General features: G+C 60.9%; 1 protein-coding gene and 1 non-coding gene across 2 annotated transcripts; both read right to left on the reverse strand.

Moving 5' to 3' along the window:
- Positions 1-1853: 1853 nt before the first annotated feature.
- WNT10A (Wnt family member 10A) lies at positions 1854-18259 on the reverse strand. Its single transcript, XM_086615411.1, has 4 exons — positions 18201-18259; positions 14979-15241; positions 6709-7085; positions 1854-2321 (listed from the first exon to the last, which is right to left on the reverse strand). The coding sequence occupies exons 1-4, from the start codon at positions 18257-18259 to the stop codon at positions 1854-1856; spliced, it is 1167 nt and encodes a 388-aa protein (XP_086471537.1).
- TRNAV-GAC (transfer RNA valine (anticodon GAC)) lies at positions 4402-4474 on the reverse strand. The gene has a single exon. It is a non-coding gene; the product is annotated as a tRNA-Val (tRNA).
- Positions 18260-18540: the final 281 nt, after the last annotated feature.

Below are 18540 nucleotides of genomic sequence, written 5' to 3' on the forward strand. Positions count from 1 at the left end.
GTCCTAATGTTGGAGATGGATATCGGAGATGGAAAAGCAGGACCTCAGGAGGGAAAACGAACTGCTGGAGCATGCCCTGTGAGAGCAAACTCACCCCACGGGAACACCAGTGCTGTCATGGGTACCCTGAGCCCCACGCAGAGATCCCGTCCCTAAGAGGTCACCGGCCCCAGTTCCTTGCTGCCAGGAGCCACTGCGGTGGCCGTGTGTCCTGCTGTCTCTGCCGCACTGGCAACCGAGCCACGCAGGTGCCGCAAGGTCACAGGAGCTCTCATGCTTCCCTCTAGCACCCCCAGCATCCTCCTCTTCTCCTCAGCCCCTAAAACACAGCTGGCTCCAGGGGCAAGGACCCCCATCCAGATGGTCCCTTCTGGAGGGGCGAAGTCAGCTGTCTCACCCGCGGGTGCCGAAGGGCAGAGCATCCGTCCCAGCTCACCACTGCCTGCGGGAGCGTTATGAAACGAGGACACAGGCCGCTCCCCGCGAGACCCGGGGCGCTCGCTTCCTTCCAGCCTGATATTTTTCTTCTCGATTTGGTTTTGTTGGATTTTTTTTTAATTCTTTTTTTTTTTTTTTTTTTTTTGCGTAGCCCCAAGGGACACGCAGCCGTGGGAGGAGCAGGGAAGTTATCAGCCGGGAGATACCAGCAGCATGATTCACTGCCTGCCCTCCCCCACCGCCCCCCCCCCCCCCCCCCCCCCCCCCCGCCAGCTGCTGCAGCCTGATGGGTGCCCTCCTCGCCGCCGCAGCCAGGTGCCATTTGCAGACCCTCATCGCCTGGCCCGTCCTCCCCGCCATCCCCTCTCCCCAGCCCCACCATCCCTCCCCAGCAGCGTGGGGCGCAGCGGCACAGCCCCCAGCCCCAGCACGGCCATGGGCATGGGGCCAACACCCAGGATTCCCGTGGGATGGATGGGGTCCAGCGTGCGTCCAGCTGAGCGGGAGCCTCCCAGCAGCCACCTTGCAAGGGTTTTGGGGTGCCCGCAGGGGGTCCCCACCTCCTGCCAGTCTGCAAAACAGTGCCCAGGGCTGTTATTATGGGATGGCAGTAGAGCACTGGGGAGAAAGTTTCGCACAAGTGGGTAGGCAGTACGGAGGGTTCTCCCTCCATCTTTCCGGCACCCTGCAGGAGCGGAGAGCCCCAGGCAGCAGGAAGAGCAGGGTGCTGCACCCCAAAACACCCCGTGCTGTCTCCAATCCACTTTTATTCACAATCAAAAAATAACTTACCATACAATAACACAGGCACACACAGCCCCAGGCACCTCCCCTCCAGCCACGATGCTACAGCCCAAGCTGGCCCGAGCTCTGCCCTGGCAGAGGCGAGCCCCAGCCCGGGGAGCTGTGCCCTCTCTCCATCCCCATCCCACTCAGAGCACAGCCTCATATGTGGCCGGAGGAACCTGTGCACGGTGCCAGTGCGTGTGTCCCTCCCTCCCTCCCACCCTGGGCTCCCCATGCCCTGCTGTCCCCCAGCCCACCCTGCCCCATCCCGCTGGATGTCAGTGGGTGCTCCCCCACCCCCGTGCCCACCCTCCGCCCCCCCGAGCGGTGCTGGTGTCGGCAGTCCTGTACAGCGTGGCCGTGCACTCCCCGGGGCTGGGAGCCTTGGTGCTCTCGCGTGGGGCTGGGTGGGCAGCAGGCAGCGGACAGCCCTGCCCTCCCCCGGTGACAACAAAGTGCTGATTTTGGAGGGTGCTGAGCATCTCCTCTCCCGCTCCGCTTGGAGCAGAGGGAAGCGGGTACCGCAGCTCCGTCTCCCCACCCCAGCGCCGATCCCCGTCTCCCTCCCCCCGCCGCAGGCAGGCGCGCTTGTCCCTGGGACCCTGGGGTGGGCACCCATCACTGCCCGGCTACTTGCAGACGCTGACCCACTCAGTGATGCGACACTCCTCGCAGGCCACAAAGCAGCACCAGTGGAACTTGCAGTTGCAGCGCTCGCTGCGCGTCTGCCGCAGGATGTTGTGCCCGCGGCCGCAGCACAGGCTCTCGCAGTTGTCCATGCCCGGGCTGGTCTTGTTGCACAGGCGCCCTTGGGTGCCCAAGGAGTCCAGGGCCGGTTCCCGCTCGCAGAAGTCGGGTGACTTCTCAAAATAAACCAGCTCACTGATGCCAGCACGGCGGCGATGCCGAGCGTGGCCCGGCTCCAGCTGCCCGGCGTTGCGGTTGTGGGGTCGGATGAGGGTGGCTCCGTAGAAGCGGTCCTTGAGCAGGGACCCCACCAGGCGAAACTCGGGCGTCACCTGCCAGCACGTCTTCAGCTGGCAGCTCCCTGAGGTGCCGTGGCATTTGCACTTCCTCCTCATGTTGTCCATCACCACCTGGGTGGGGAGGGGAGGGCAGAGGGGTTAGCATGGATGAGATGCTTTTGGGGACCAGAGAAGCCGTCATGGCTCTCTATGCGGGTCAGCGTTGTGGGAACACCATGGGCCAGCACAAGCAGCCATCAGAACCCTGGAGCTCTAAAGCCAACAAGGCTGCACCCTGTCGCTGTGCCTGCTGTCACCCATGTCCCACATCCTGTCCCTTCCCATCCTGGCAGGACCGAATGGCTTTTATACTCCAGCAAGGGACCAGTGCTTGAAGGAGAGGGTGAGCCACCCAGCCCCAGGGAGGACAAGGAGCCTGGATCTCACCTTCCACTGCTGCTTGGCTCCAGCAGCATCAACTCAACCACAGACCCCAGTTAAAGCTAGTGTGGCTGCATCATTGCAGCACTACCGAGACCCCCCCAGCACAAGGGTCCCATACACACCTCGCTGGCCAGGAGCACTTTGAGCAGAGCACGCAGGAGGGATGCGTTTCCCTCCTCAGAGCTTTCCTCCCATAAAGCCCCAGCTCTGGGAGTCCTGGGAGCAGCTCCACTTTCAGCTCTCACCTGGTTTCCTGCAGGAGCCCTGGGTGCAGCACTGGGGGGGCTGAGGTGCTCCTTCCTGCCGTCACCCAAATTTCAAGCAGGGATCAGAGATGCTCACGAGTTTTGGGAGGCCACAGCGAGGCTGGTGCCACATGTCCACCCCCCACGAGGGCCAGCATGTGAGCCGGGCTGGGGCTTGCAAAGCCTATTGCAGGCTGATCCCCCACCCAGCACCATGCTATGGAGTTCGGGAGGAGCCCGGGGGACACATGGCCATGCACAAAGTCCCATCCCATGATGCCAACCCTGCCTGGTCACCCAGCTTCATGCCTGACACACATTTCCTGTTCCTGTCCCCTCCCTGGAGGGGACACGAATGCCTTGTTTTGGTAGGGGGGGTAGTTTTTACTCCTTGTTTTCTTGTTTTTGAGTAAATCTCCTCGTTGCTAAGCAGTTATGGTAATGAAGGCAGGCCAAGGAAACATGCCTGGAGCTCGGGGCACACTGTGGAGAGGCCTGGGCTGGGCTGGAGTTTGGCTTTCATCCTGCTGAGAGTCCTGTCTCCTGCCGGGAACAGCCTCCCTCGCAGGTAATGAGCTGCCTAGCCTCTCCGCCGTGCCCTGGGTGTGCCAGCCAGGAACACCGGCTGCTCGCCACTGTCCTTGCCACCATCCATGGGAACAGGCTGGCACCAGGACCTCATCCTTTCCCACATCGCCTCCCTGCTTCCTTGGCTGGACTAGGGAAATTCTGCATATAGGGCTGTGTCTGGGATGGTCACCACCAGGATGGAGAGGACAGTGGTGTGACAGCTGGACAGGGGCTCATTTGGGGCTACAGCTGGTCGCAGCAAGGGCTGAAGAAGACTGTGTGTGTGTGTGCCATCTCCATCACCCAAGCTATCACCACTGAGCATCCCAAGCCCCAGCACTGCAGCACCCATCCATCCCTGCCCAGGGATGTCTTGTTCTCCCTCGTGCATGGCCCCGCAGGGGAGGAAAGGACCCTGCCAGGGCTGGGAGACCCGAGAAGGATCCATCTGAGCCTCGGCCCCATGCTTTTGGCATCAGATCTCCTCCACGCATCCCTAACATGGACACGTCCTTCCACCGTCTCAGAGACACCCGCGTTCGGCACATGCCTGAACTCGCTGATGCTTTCTTTTGCACATTCCCAGCTCCTCCCAGACACGCTCAGAAGAGCTTTATCGTAGGTCTTTGTTGTCAGGGTAATGGGTAGTTCCTGGCTGCCTTTCATCCTCTCTTGCTCTCTGATCTGGCAGGGTTAGGAGGACCTGCAAAGCCTTTTGCAAGCTACTGCTGCTCCTTGCTGGAGAACTTGCTCCTTCCCTGGAATGCAGGACACCCACCTCAGTCTTGAGTTGGAATAGGAAGCCCCCAGGGCAACCGTGGTTGCCTGGGGGGTTCCTATTCCAACTCAAGACCAAGGTGACCACTGCCATGGCCAGAAGATGCTGTACATCCTCTGCAGCTGCAATCCCCTCCCTGGCTTCACAGCTGGATACAAAAGTGAAAAAAGTGATATGTTTCTGCCTGGTTTCGAACCAGGGACCTTCCGCGTGTCAGGCGAATGTGATAACCACTACACTACAGAAACCCACCTCCTATAGCCCCTGGATGTGGCCATTGGGGTGATTGTCACCTCCTCCCGGCATTGCAGGGTCTAAGCTGGGAGTCAGGCTTACCCATGCACAGAGCACCCTTGGGACACACAGGGACAGCAGAGAGGATGTTCAGCATCAGTGAGATGCTGGAGAGCCCTGGATGCCACAGCTGCTCAGTGCACGGAGATGGACAGCACATGGCAGGGCATGGCACGTGGCGCACGTGTCCACATCACCCCTCTGCTCAAGAGGTACAAGCCTTGGGAGTTGAAGAGGAAGACCACAGAGCTGCTGCATCCTGCATGGCCACTCCTTCCCTGTGAAATCCCAGCAGATTGCTCCTTATTACAGCAGAAAGATGGTCCTAGGAGTGAGGAGGGCTTGGGTGGGTGTGGGACCCATGGTGAGCTGGAGAACCCATCCCCAGGAGATGTGTTCCAGCCCCAGCAATAAGCATGGCACCAACAGGCACAGACCAGGCACAGCATCACCTCATTGCTCCAACGTATGGCAACCACGACCATCGCAACCCAACCTGCACATGGGCTCACATCCTCGTCTCAACATGGTCCCTGAGCTGGGCAGCCTGTTCAGCCATTGTCTCATCTGCAGTGGTACCATGTCCTCCTTTATCCCTTTGGTCCTCCTCTGCCTCCACTCCCAGCACCCACACCTCTTCCATCAGACCAGCTCTTGTCTCAGAAGCCACCAAGAGCTGATACTGCCAGTCCTGTGCCTGCCTCTCCTTGGAGACAAGCAGACCGCAGGCATTTCTGCTGCTGCTGGATCCCACAGGCACTGCGTGGTGACATCTCCCCCACGCAAATATTCCTCTCTCACCTTCCCCTCCTTCTGCAGGGGGGTGTGGGGCTTCCCATGGGAAATGGGCAATGCAGACCTCAAATTTCTGAACACTGCCAGGAGACCCCATGGCATGGGGCATGCAGAGCTGGAGGGGAGCCAGGATGAGCCTTGCAGCCAGAATAGGGACAGGGGGTCTTGCCTGGCTTGGGGCAGAGCAGCCTGCGGAGGATTCAGCTGCCTAACGCTGAGCGAGGCTTCACCATGCACAAGCAAACAAAGCCAAACAAGCAAAAAGCTCTGGCTTTCCCCAGGCACTTCCTGCTTGGCCAAACTGGCATGGCTCTTCGGGGTGGTAGAGCTCAGCTCCAGCACCAGGGAAGGGCACACATCAAGGTCCTGCTCTGCAGCATCCCCATCTCACAGCTGCCTTTAAACATGCTCAAAGAGGCACATATAAACGACTGAGCCATCCCAGGGAAACACTCCCTGTGGAATTCTGGTCTTTAATTACTTATTCCTTCAGCCACTACACACCCCTCTGCGTGGCCCTGGCAGCATGTGGTTGGGGTCTTGGGGACAAATGTCCCGCTGGATCCATGGGATGAGGTCTCCCTGCCACCTGCTGGGAACAAAGCCAGTCTGGGAAACACAGCCACCCTCCCAGCCCCTCCTGGCTGCATGCTTCTTGTCTCCAGTGCCAGGCTGCTTTTAAACATCAGCTTCCAGACAGAGCCAGCTACTAATTAGCACCTTTAATGAGACCTGACACCGTGAGAATGGAGGGTGGGCTGTCCTGCTCGCCCAGGCAGGCTCCAGCACCTCCTCAGAGCCAGGGGACAAGGCTACGGGCTGTCGCCCCTGCTCCGGAAGGGATGCTGCGCTTCCCAGCTGGCACAGGCACCCACTGCTTGGCTCTGTCCCGCTCACATCTGTCTCCTCCAGCACCAGCTCCCTCTCTGGAGGCAGAGCCATGGCTGGGTGCCGCAGAGCCTGTGCCGTGTCCCCTCGCTGGGACCGCGCATAGCAGCACCTGCCTTCTCACAGCGTGCCAGTGGCTTTCTCCTGCCTGACCACAGCTCCCTTGCACTGCAGCTGCCCGACCCCAGTTCTCCCAGTCCCTGAGCGCCAGGAGCTGGACTCATTGCCATGCCACCAGCACCGTTCCAGCACAGACAGGTGACAGTGGTCTGGGGAAGTGTCCCTCGGCACAGAGACAGCAGCAGTGCTTGGAGGTGCCCACCCCAGCAGAAATGCTCAGCAGCAGGGCTGCACCACTGCCCGCAATCCAGGCAAAACTGGAGAGAGGGAGTGCCTTGGGGCAACCCCAGCCTCGCACGTGCCCCACCGCAGCCAGCACGAGTCCCTTTCAGCCCTCCTGCACGTGTCCCGGGGACCCTGTCCCCATCACCATCACCCTGCTCACCTGCCGGCCCACGCGGTTGTTGTGCAGCCTCATGCGGGAGTGGATGTCCCTGTAGGTTTCCCGGGAATCGAGGAAATCCTTGGAAAACTTTTCCCCATAGTCCACGTCGGGGCTGCAGCCTCCCCATTCCCAGGAGTCCTGGAGGCCAGGGGTCTCGGCCGGCATGTGCTCCATGTGCACCCCATGCACCATGCCTTTGCCGCGGTTCATGGCCTCCAGCTGGAGACGGTGCAGCTTGCGCCGAAAAGCCTCCTCATCGCCCCGGCGCTTCTGGTCGCAGCCGCAGGCCTGCAGCTTGCCAAGAGCGCAGGCGTTGGAGACGGCGTGCACCACGCCAGCGGCCGCAATGGCGTAGGCGAAGGCGCTCTCCCGAAAGCCTGTGAGGAAGGAGAAAGCAGGGCTCAGGCTGGGCGCCGCGACCCTCACGGGGGGCTGGAGGAGCCCAGCACCACGCCAGGGTGCAGGGAGCCCGAGGTTCGGCTTGTGCCTTGCCTTGTCCCGATGCACCATGAGCAAATCCCCACCGGGTGCCCTCCAGCCCCGTCCCTCTCAGGGCACGTTGCTGCCCTGAAGCCCAGCCCTGCCCTGGCCAGGACCCCAGCTCCCACCATCACCCTGCTCTTGCATCGCCCCAGGAGGTGCCACCATGGCCATAACTCAGGCACCAGTGTTACGGGAATAATGGGAAAGGCAGTATCTCCTCCTCACTCCGCTCAGAGTTTCCCAAGATATTAAATATAACGCTGGCTGAGTAATATTTCTGCTGCAGAACAGCCCGTTCCTGCTTACCCACAGGGTGCAGGACCAGGCAATAACAGGAGCAGGCAGCACTGCCTGTCCAGCCTCATCCATCTGCCCGTACCCCCTCCCTCCCCAAGCCCCGACAGATCCCACAAGGCCCTAAAACCTCCTCTAAATGCAATATGGTGCTGGAAAAATCGAGCACCCCTAGTTAGTCAGAGCACGCCGCGACCGCACCACGCGCTGCCAGGACCGGCAGCTGGTTGTCGTTAAACGCCAGGGAGTGAGGATGTCCGCAAGTGCCATTAGCTGGGGATGGGGTGGATGGGGATGGGGACGGGTTCGGTGGCAGCAGGGGCTGCCCGAGGGCTGCTTGGCTTTGCTGCCCATGCAGCCAGGCAGGGACGAGCCTCCCCTACCTGGAAACTTCTCTTTTCTTTTAAACACAAATTAATCTTTTTCTTTTGGGGTCCCGGCAACGCCCTTCACTTCAGTGCACAGTGACTGGCCCCAGCACAAGGAGGAGAAAGAGAACAAGCCAGATTTTGTGCCGTGGCTTCACACGTGAATAAATAAATAGCTGGAGTTCACCTGGCTCTCTCCCTCCATTGGACAAGAGCAGCTTGATCAGCCCCAGCTTTGCTACAGCTGAGCAGACGAGAGCTTTTGGGTGTTTTCTCCAGCAGATTCATGCCATGAAACAGGGAGCTTGGGCAAGCACCCCAAAGCACAGATTCTGGGCAGGGGATCTGCCAGCTGCCTGCCTGCATCGCGGAGTCATGAGAGGTGAGAGCACAAGTGCTCCCCGCCACCGTTGCCTGTCCTTGGCGATGCTCCCCATCACGCACGTCTCCTCCGTGGTTCGCTGCCGCCTGCCAAGCAAACACTATGATCTTATTAAAGGGAAATGAAACGCAGCTCGGAAACCTGCATTTAAAGTCAGGCTGCTCTTTTGTGTGTTAATTTGACACCGGTGCATTTAAAAAATTAACGAGGCACTGCTTAAAAGCCAGCGGGAGCCTCTCCCAGCTTCCCCTCGGTGTGGGACAAGCTTGCTCTCAGCCTGCCTCTTTCCATCCACAAGTTGAACAACATTTTTCAGCGGGCAGGTAATGGGGCTGCTGGTGCGTACGCCGCACAGCCTCCCCAGGGAGAGCTCTGGCAGGCAGCGCCTGCAACACACCCACATCGCTGCTGGAGCGGGACAGCCCGAACGCGGGGAACTTCAGTCTCCAGGTGAGTGATGCAGGATGGAGAAGCAGCCTGGGAAGGTCTCCAGGATCCTCCAATCCTTCCTATATCAGTTCTCCTTCCCTACAACCTGGGCCAGCTCCAGCCCTTCACTAGCCAAACCCAGGCACAGTTCAAGAGCAGGGACCTGTCGCTGACATCCTGCTCGGTGTCCCCAGCTCCTCACGCAGCCGGTGCCCAGGGACAGCGGCAACAAACCTTCCACCTGGCACGACACTTTCCCCTTGGCCCTGCCTTTCCGTTAGCCTCCTTCTCACGCATTTCTCCAGTCTAACGAATAATTTCCCATGTGGCATCTCCTTAAAATCCCTTCTGCAGCCCAGACAGAAGCTCTACCCCACCCAGTCGGTCTAGCAAGCCTGTTTCCTTACAAGTAAAGAGGCCAGGTTCGTTTGGTGCCCTCCATGGCTGGGAAATCCCTGGGGTCAAGCACCATTCCCCCTCCTTCCTCTGCTGCTCTCCAGCCATGCAAGCTGATGGCTGAGGCACAGGTCCTTGTCCCTGGTGCTGCCATCCCCCAGGCTGCGAACAGGAGACTGCCTGGTCCTCAGGTTGGGACATCCCAGCACTCTGGGAGTCTTGTGCCCATCTCACCGTGGTCATTTCCCTGCTCAGTATTGCCTTCCCTGGCCCGACCACTCCTTCCTGCCTTCTCCCTTCCTTCCCTTGCCTGCTGCCATGGGGAGCTGTGACCAACAGGGAGGAGGGAGCCAGGGCATCACCGGGGCTGCAGCAGCCATGCCTGCATGGTTCTGCTTGGAGGTTCAGTTTACATTCCTTGCTCTACCGTGGCCACACCAGAACCAAAAGGATTGCAGCAAAGCAGCGAGCAACATGGCTGCAGGCGACAACCACTGGCCTTGTGGGCTCGGCGAGGGTGGGAGCTTCCAGGAACCGCAGCCGAGCGCGGCGTGCGGCAGCTGGCCCTGCACCCTTCGGAGGGAGGCTCTTCAGCTGCCCCAGCCACCTAAGAGCTCAGTGGTGATGTTTGAGTCACCAGATCTCTCCAGAGATCGCAGAAGAGGTTGTAGCCGTGGGAGGTGTGAGGGGAAGTATTGCATCCTGCAGGGAAGAGGCAATGGAGGACACCACCCCAACACTACCACCGGCAACCAGCCTGCTACTTAAAGGGCTGTGTTGGACAAAGAGGATGGATCTGAAATCTCAGCCCCAGGTCAGATCCCAAAGCAGCTTTCTCAGCAGGGCAAAATTTTCCCTGTCCTGGTGCCCCCAGGAGATGAGGGGCCGTTCAGCAGGACCCCAAGCCCCAGCCAACACTCACTCTGCCACGGATGCTGCAGTTTCTCCATCTCTCATGTGAATGCAGGACCAAGACAACAGACCTGGCTCAGGCATGGCTGTGTGCTCCATGGTCTGCTGGGGCAGAGACAGCTGGACTCATGGCCTTCCTCCCACACTCACCATCGCACCCAGGCAGTGATACCCTCCTAGCACCTGTCACCACGACACCTGGGTAGGATTGAGGGAGCAGGTGGGACAGCCTGGGCCAGGCACACCACGGGGTACCCAGGGATGCTCAGCTGCCCCTTCCATGGGCAGCACCCCCCATAATGCCAGCAGCACGTTGCCCCAGCCCCACTGGCTGGCGAGGCGGAGGAGAACTTCTCCTGCCACCTCCCGCGAGGCCCGCGGAGACGGCCAGTCCCGACACGCCGCCTCTTCCCCAGCTCCACTCCCTCCCCTCCCCTCCCCTCTCCCTAATTAAACTGCAGGTGAACCTGCCAGGGTCTGGCCCGGCGCCAGGCTCTAAACGCCTCCCTGCAGATCCCAACTTGCCTCTCTGCACCTCCTTGAGCGTGCCGGGGACAGCCCGCAGCCCTCGCTCCCCGTCTGCCCATGGCACTCCGAGCCGGCAGCCCTCGCCACTCTGCGGGCTGCAGGGAGCCAGGCTCAGCCCCTCACCTCCAGGGACGCTGCCCTGTGCCCAGGGTCTCGCTTGTGACCGTCAGTTGGAGGAAGGTCCAGGGGATGGGGCATCCATAGGGACGCAGCTGAGCATCTGAAGCACCCACATGCACTTTGGGGATGGATGGGCAATGCTCTCAGCTTGCCTAGAGGTACCAAAAATCCTACCAGAAGCCCAGCTGCAGCTGCGCAAGGCCAGGGGCGGCGGTCTGCGGGCACCAGAGCTTGGCTGGGGCTCTGTAGAACCAGGCGCTGGGGTCCTGAGGTTGGCAGCATCTCCCTGGAGAGCCATAAGAGCACCTGCCTCCCCTGCACGGTAAAGCCTCACCAAGCTCAGGCTCGCAGCTGGCTGGGCCCCAGCACCTGGCATTTCCAGCGTTGCAGGGAGTTCCCCCCTCCCTGCTGTACGAAATCAAGGCTTAGCTGTGGCCACATGGACCCCTTGGCACCAGGGAGCCTTCTAAGAATGGCATGGGGCATGCAAGCATCACCCATCCCTCCAAAGGCTGCGCGAAGAACAGCAGGATGCTGCACTCTGGAGCCATGCCCCCTCCAGCCACACACCCGCAGGAGCCTTCAAGGACAAGCAGCCCCACCAACTTCTTAGAGGAGGGGTCCAATTTCTGTCAGATCTCCATATAGATGGGATGAGATGAGCGAAGGGGAATGCTCAGGGAAGAGAGATCCCTCAGCACACCTCAGGGAAACCCTGTCTGGCAGCCGGACTGTTCCAGCCCTGCTGGCATCGCACCCATCCATGGGTGCATGAGTGCCACACAATGACAAAGGCTCAGGGTGACCCACCACCATCCACAGCTTTTTTTTTGGCAGGCATTCAGGCATGGTTCAGCCCGGCCAAACCACATGGTGACCAGCATCCCGACGATGCTACAGGAGGACAACATACTGGGGGCGACCGACTACCCTCTCCAGTGACATGGACACAATCGTGCTGCTCACTCTTGGAGCAGGGGCAGGGGACCTATCTCAGATGCTGGTGCAGATGCAGCCACCTGCCTCCACCTCACTGCTCCATCCTCCTACATATGCCGCTGGGGCCAGGAGGGGAAGTGTCTGGTCTCTGCTGGCATTTGGAGAGAGAGGGAGGGAGAGCAGAGAGGAGTGGGACCAGGGACAGGACTGGAGGATGCTGGCAGGGGTGACAGTGCCAGGGAATGGGCAGGAGGGTGGCAAGGATGTAGGCAGGTAGGGAGGACAGGAGGATGATTCGCGACAGCAACGCTGAGCCTGGATGCACATGGAGGGGACATGGGCCAAGGAGGACGGGGGATGCAGATGGCACTGAAGGCTCAGTGAGGGGTACAAGGGACACCCCAAGGGTGCAGCACCAAAAAGACAAAACCGGAAAACCCCACAGCCCATGAGGGTGTTGGAAAAAAAAAAGGCTCTGTGAGAGAAGGGATGGTAAATCCCTGGGCACCCCCTCTGCTCACCCTCCATTAACCTGTTGTTGTGCCCCGCAGCTGCTGTGCCCTGCACCCCAGGGCTGGCTGCATCTCCCTGCCTCATCCAGCAGGTCCGTGCTCTGCCCAGGATCCTGCCAAGATCCCTGTCCCCAGCTATGCTGCCCAGAAGCTCTGCCAGATTGCCAGCCTGGCCCAATTTGAAGCCTCCCTGCTCCTTCCAGGCTTCCCAGGACTCGCACTCAAACTTCTGGGATGAGATCAGCAGGATGGGGATACAGGCACTTGTTTGCCACTTGTCCCCAGCCCTGTCCCCTGGATGTAAGCCCTCCAGCTCCATCAAGCATCTGGATGCTGGGTGGCCAGCAAGGACCAGGGCTGCACCCCGGGTGGCTTGCATCCACGCTGGGGAAGACGCGGAAGATGCAGGAGGATGGGGCAGAGATGGGGAGCGGAGCGGGGAGAACAGGAGGGAGAAGCCAGCTACAAATAATTTAAAGTGAGATTCACGCACGGCTGAACTGATGGCAGAAGAAGTGGGAAAAGGAATGAAAGATTAAAGGGGTCTGTCACTTCGGGTTACAAACAACGATCCTACGAGTACGTTGCCTTCCCAGGCACAGCAAGGATGGGGCAGGGCACAGAGCAGAGACCTGGTCCCCGGGGCTGAGATGCATTAATGCCTGCGGCATGGAGCCTGCACCCCTCGCTTCTCTTCCACCGCTCCCCTCTCCTCTAGCGCTGGGCTTGGGCGATGCACCCAGCATCCCTGCTCTGATGGCTGCGTCCGTAACAGCTGCAAGGTGGAGCACAGAGCTCCAGCTCCATTACTGAGGGACACAAGTGGGCTGGAGGCAGGCCAGGGCACCAGCCCCAAGGCTTGGCCCACGCCAGAAGGGCTCTGAGCCACCACACGGGATGGCCTGGGTGCTTGAGGCTCATCCTGCACTCTCTGTTGCCCAAAGAGGAGTGCTGTGAGGTGCCCATCTGCTCTGCTGCACCAGCCCTACCTCCATCCTTCCTCAGCGCTTGATCTCCATCCCAGGGGATGGGATCCCACTGGTGCTGGGAGCCTGGGCTGAGCTATAACAAAGAGCTCAGGGCTGGGGCAAGAGCCCAGGTGCTGCGGGAGTCTGTACCCATCGGTCATGGCCCTGACAGTGGGAGAGGCTGCAGTGGCACCTGAGCTGCAAGTCACTGGCCACCACCAAATGTGATGGGCTGAGGGAGGAATGCAGAAGGTCAATGCCCTCTGCTGCTGGAGCTTCTCAGCCAGCCTTGTGGGACCCAAAGAAGGGAAGCTTGCCTGGGTGTGTGAGCAACTTGAGCCAGTCTCCCGCCGCCCTAGGAGACTAGAAGTGAACTGCATTCCTCAGAGGACCTGGAAATACCTCGATGCTTATCAGGGCTGATGGTCCCCACCCTCCCTGCCAGGCCCTAACCTGGGCACTGCTCTGCTCACAGAGGGAAGAGACGCTGCCCTTCTCCAGGCACCAGCGGCTGCTCCACAGCAGGATCGCAGCCCTGATGCCACACGTGCTCCAAGGTAGATCCCCTCCAGCAAGGTCTTGCCCGTCTGCCTGGGACATGAGGGACCTCCTAGCACTGAAATGCTTCTGTGATCCCCTCTCCAGCCATCTCCCCACCTGCTACAGCTGCCTGGGTGCTCCTGCCACCACATCCTCTCAAAGGCATGTAAGCCTCAAACTGTCAACCTCTCCTCTGTGAGACTCTCCTCGCAGTCCCAGGGAGAGATGTTACGGGGTGTGGAAGGATGTTTGGAGAAGGAGAGACAGAGGCATCTCTCTGCTGGGCACCAGGCTAGGAGGCTCCCAAAGGGGGTAGGTGAGCAGCATCTTTGGTAGCTTTCCTCCTTCCTCAGGAGCTGGAGGAGCGATGTGTTTGCTGGGCACCTTGCCTGTCCTCAGCATCCTGACTGCCTGCCACTGGCACCACACAGTTCTCTCCTGCCCACAGCCTGGGGCAACAGGACCTTCGGTGTGTGCCAGGCCCAGGCTTCAAGAAGGGTATTTAGGTGAGAAGATACATTGAAGTCCTATAGAAGCCCCGTCAGGTCACAACTCTGGTCTGCACTGTGCAGGGCAGTCCCTCTGCACCCCCAGAGTCTGCTCCTGAGGGAAAGAGTATCAACTGGAGAGGCTCTGATAGATGCAGAGCTGGCCATGCCTGCGAGGGAGACGAGGAGACCCTGGCACCAGGGCTTGGCAGACCATGGAGGGCTGGGAGAGCTCTTCCAACAGTGCCAGTGGGGGCTCCACGTGCAGGTGAGCTCCCAGGACTCCCTGTCTCCCCCTTGCCACCATGCTCCAGGATCCCACGAAACAGAGAGCCCTCAGCTTTCTGCACTGGGGAGGCAACGCAAAGGCACGACGCCAGAGTGATGGGCTCACAGAACTACATCCCATTAGCTAGGGGCTTTTCTGCTCACCATGATGCACTGAAACACCATTCCAGAGCAGGAATGAGCCAAGATGCTCACTGCATCCACCAAACCAAATCCCAGAGCACAGCATCTACCTTCAGACCCATCAACTGTGCTGCACACCCATGGCACCGCTCCAAACACCAGCCCACACTGCATGGGGGGAAGACGCAAGCGGTGGGGCCTGGAAGGAGCCTTGGGAGCAGCTGGGGCTGGGCAGGGAGGAGCAGCTCAGGACAAGGGCCAGCATAGGTGCAACAGTGCATGAAGAAGAGCTCAGCATCCACAGAGCGCAGTGCTGCTCAGTCTGGCAGACCCTGAAGTTTCTCAGGCTCTGTCTGTCTTCATCTATGAGGACACAGAAGAGCAGGCCTGGTCCCCTGCACCAAGAGCTGTGCAGGGGTCCGTGGGGAGCCCATGACAGATGCTGAGAGCAGCGACTGGGCAGGGGGAGAGGAAGAGGAAAGAGGCCATCCAGCCCTCACCTCTGCTGAAGATGATGCTCTCATAGGGGATCTTGTTCTTGGTCTCAAGGCTGGAGCAGTTCCAGCGCTGGTCCCGGAACTGGTGCTGGCACTCGTGGATGGCAATCTGAATGCCCTGGATGGCCGAGGCGGTGACGTCGGGGTGGCGCACGCATACCTCCAGCTGCCGCCGCGTCAGCCCCGGCAGAGTCAGGCACACCGTGTTGGCATTGAGCACTGGCTCTGATGGCAGCTTCAGACCCAGGATCTCATTGGAGCAGGAGCTGGGAGGGAAAAGGAAACCCATGAGCTCGGAGCAAGCAATATGCTGACCACTCGTTTACCTTTGAGAACATACTGGGAGGGGAGATGCTCCTCTCCCCACACCGTGACCACTGCCTGGAAGTGTGACACACCAGGGCAGGCTGGGATTGGAAAGGATGAGAAAAGACAAGGGGCACTGGAAAGGGTCAGCTGCAAGGGCTGGGGGGTCCCAGGGCCAGAACTGCCCCTCTCCCCCCTACCCCTCTGTCCACAACAGCAAGCTCAGCCAGGCAGAGTTGCCCCAACAGTGCTGGGCTGCAGTCCTCTCCAGCCATGCTGGCACAGCCCAGACACCCCAGCAGCCTGTGTCCAGCAGCAGCCCAGCATCTCCAGGGCTGCACACCCTCCACACGCTCCTCCAGGGCTCTTCTGCCCCGGCCGCACAGCACAGGCTCTCGGGCACAGACTGTCCTGGCTCGCCTTCCCCAGAGAGTGTGGGTTTCCCCCTGGGAGAATCCAGAGACCCCAGAGCAGGAGACTCATCTCAGGTCTGACTCCATCCCTGTTGCTGGCTGATCCCTCCCTGCATCTCCTGTGTCCTCCTGGCACTGCTGGTCCTCACAAGTGAAGTAACTAGAGGGACCAGCCTTTTCCTGCCAGCTTGGCTGGGAAATTTTGAGCCAAGCACCTAGCCAATCACCCTCAAGCTCCCAGCAACAATCTCAAATCCACCATCATATCCCAGCCCCACTGAACCTGATGCCTGTCACCACAGGAGCACAGAGGCCAGAAGCACAGATGGATGGGTGCAAGGGGAAGCACATGGTCCATGGCAGGAGTGCAAGTACTTATGTAAGAAGACATGCTGCCTGGGGAAACAGAGAGGTAGGAGTGTGGGGAAATGGACAAGGCATGTCCAGAGAGAGGTGCCTGGAGCTAAGACAGTGGTACACAGGACAGATGGATGCAGAGAAGGAGATGGAAAAGGAGAAAGTGTTTTCCTAGCTCCAGGGAATGGCTTGAAGGACCCTGGGATCCACAGTGCTCAAGCAGAGGACCTGCAAAGCGGGCAGTAGGCAGTGGGATGCCCAGGAGCATCCTGCAGCTTGCAGCAGAGTCCACCAGGAGCTCAGCACCACCCCATTCCTTGCTGTGGACAGCTCAGTCCCTGCTGAGAGCTCTCTCCAGGCAGGGCTCCCTTTTTCCAGGGATGGCCAAGAGCTGAGTCCCTGGGAAGGGCAAGGAGCTTGGAGCCCTTTGAATCTTGACTATAGAAACGAGACTTGGAGGAGGATGCTGGAGGAAGGACAGCAGTTGCCTTATGGAGCAGCCAGGTCTTGGGGAGAAGGGTTACTCCCCCTCTGCTCCCCCAAATCATATGAGCCTGGTGCAGTTAAATGGACAGAAGCAGCTCTCAGGGATCAGGGACCGAATTCCCCAGCTCAGCGCTTGCCCAGCTCTGGAAGAAGGGCTCAGCCCCAGGGTCTCTGCTGAATTACAGCTTGCTCAGGGGGAAGGGGAACTGTCAGGGTCAGGCTGCTGCTTTCTCCAGCTTCCCAAGAGCATTTAGACGCATCCCACTGCTTCCGTGGGTGATATGTGGGTCTGCCCCAGTGCAAATCCACAGTGATTCCAAAAAGGAGAGGCAAGTTGAGAGGGAGCGGAGAGAAGGGGAGTGGAGGGGGATGCATCCCTCCAAAGCGCCTACACGGAGGGGAAATCCTCTGCCCGGCTCCTGCACTCATTCACGCTGTGGAAGCAAGCCCTGGCTGACAGGAGATGCAAAGCAGGTCCGCAGCTACCACCCCCCCCAAGCCCAGCAGTTCCTGCCCCAAGCGCCGCAAGGACCTTGTCCTCTGCCTGTCCTGCGCCAGCCATAGCGCCTGCCACCTTCTCCCAGGGCATCCCGGGGTGGGGTGGGGGATGTTATGCCCGTTCTCTCCACTGCGCAGCAGGGAAACTGAGGCAGGGGCTCTTTTCTAAGGCCCTGGAGAGTAGAGGGCAGATCCTTCTGCCTCTCGCTCCACCCAGGGCTCAGGGGGGCCGGGGACCGGCAAGGAGCTGTCACTGTCAGCCTCCCGAGGAGGACACAGTGCTCCCCCCAGCTCTCTTCCCCCTTGAAATCTGGATTTAAACTTGATTTCACGGTGACAAGCCCCCAGGTCACAGGCTGCAGCGGCTGCTGCTTTAATTAATACAAGTCCCAACGTTAACAAATTATATTTAAAGGGGCTAGAGGGAGGGGGAAGGGCGGGGGACACCCCCCCCTCCTCACTCACACCAGCACCAGGGTTAACCCCTGGCTGCCTGCAGCGCACAAGTTTGGGAGCAGGCGGAGGGGAGCTGCCAGCTACCCGGGGGAGATGGAGACGGACAGGGGCGGTGAGTGTTGGGGGGGGCCGTTTTCTGGAAGGCAGGCGGCCCCCTCTTACCCCACTCGCCTTTCGGATCGGTGGAGCTGGGGAGGGGACGCAGGTGAATCCTCTGCCCCGGTGCGCGCCCCTGGGGTGCGGAGCCCAAAGACACTCATCCCGTGGCACGGTCCCCCACGACGGTGGCATCCCCGCCGGCATCCCCCCGGCCTCCGCGGGGGCCCCCGGCAGCGAAGCCCGTCCTCCGCCCAGGGAGAGCGGGGAAACTGAGGCAGGCAGGGCGGGCGCTGGGGCGGCTCCGGCCGGGGAGGAACGGGGACAGCCTCCCGGAGCGGGGGGAGCCGCGCATCCCGCCGGCGCTCCGCCAGGATGCAGGGAAGGCGGAGGGGCGGCAGCGGCCCTGACAGCGCCCTGAGTGAGGGGCTGCAGCCGCGCGGGGCCGGGCCGGGGCGGTGGGACTCCCCGGGAGCCCCCCTGGCAGCCCGACCCAGCGCGGGGCTGGGCGCGGCGGCTTCCCGGCGCCCTCTCCGCGGGGCTGGGGCGCTCGGCGGCAGCGGCGGCGGGGCTGGGGCGGGCAGAGGGGAGGCGAGGGGGCGGCAGCTCCTACCTGGGTACCCAGAGGCTGAGCAGCAGCGAGCAGAGTCCGTGGGCCAGGGCCGGGCGCATCTTCGCTGGGGCAGCGGCTGTGCGGGCTGCGGGCGGGCGGGCGCCTTTGGGCAGGGGCGGCGGGGCTCGGCGCTGCTCTCTGCCCGCTTTGTTTGTTGTGGGTTGTTTGCTTGTTTGTGTTTTCCCCTCTCCTCCCTCTCACTGGCTCCCTGCGCGCCGGGGCTCGGCTCGCCGGGGCGGCTCTGCCATCCTCCCGGATGCCCCCCCCGCCTCCCGCCGCCCCGGCGCCCGCCGAGCCCGGCGAGGGCTGCGCGCCCCCCGCCCTGTCCGCCGCCGCCCCG

The sequence above is a fragment of the Tauraco erythrolophus genome, chromosome 8 (assembly GCF_009769465.1).
Source record: "Tauraco erythrolophus isolate bTauEry1 chromosome 8, bTauEry1.pri, whole genome shotgun sequence".
Taxonomy (NCBI): domain Eukaryota; kingdom Metazoa; phylum Chordata; class Aves; order Musophagiformes; family Musophagidae; genus Tauraco; species Tauraco erythrolophus.

Coding starts and splice junctions, on each gene's coding strand:
- WNT10A (XM_086615411.1), bottom strand. CDS start 18,259: ATGCGCCCGGCCCTGGCCCACGGACTCTGCTCGCTGCTGCTCAGCCTC. Junction 15,242..18,200: donor CTCAGCCTCTGGGTACCCAG/GTAGGAGCTGCC, acceptor TTTCCCTCCCAG/CTCCTGCTCCAATGAGATCC. Junction 7,086..14,978: donor GAGCATCATCTTCAGCAGAG/GTGAGGGCTGGA, acceptor CCTTCCTCACAG/GCTTTCGGGAGAGCGCCTTC.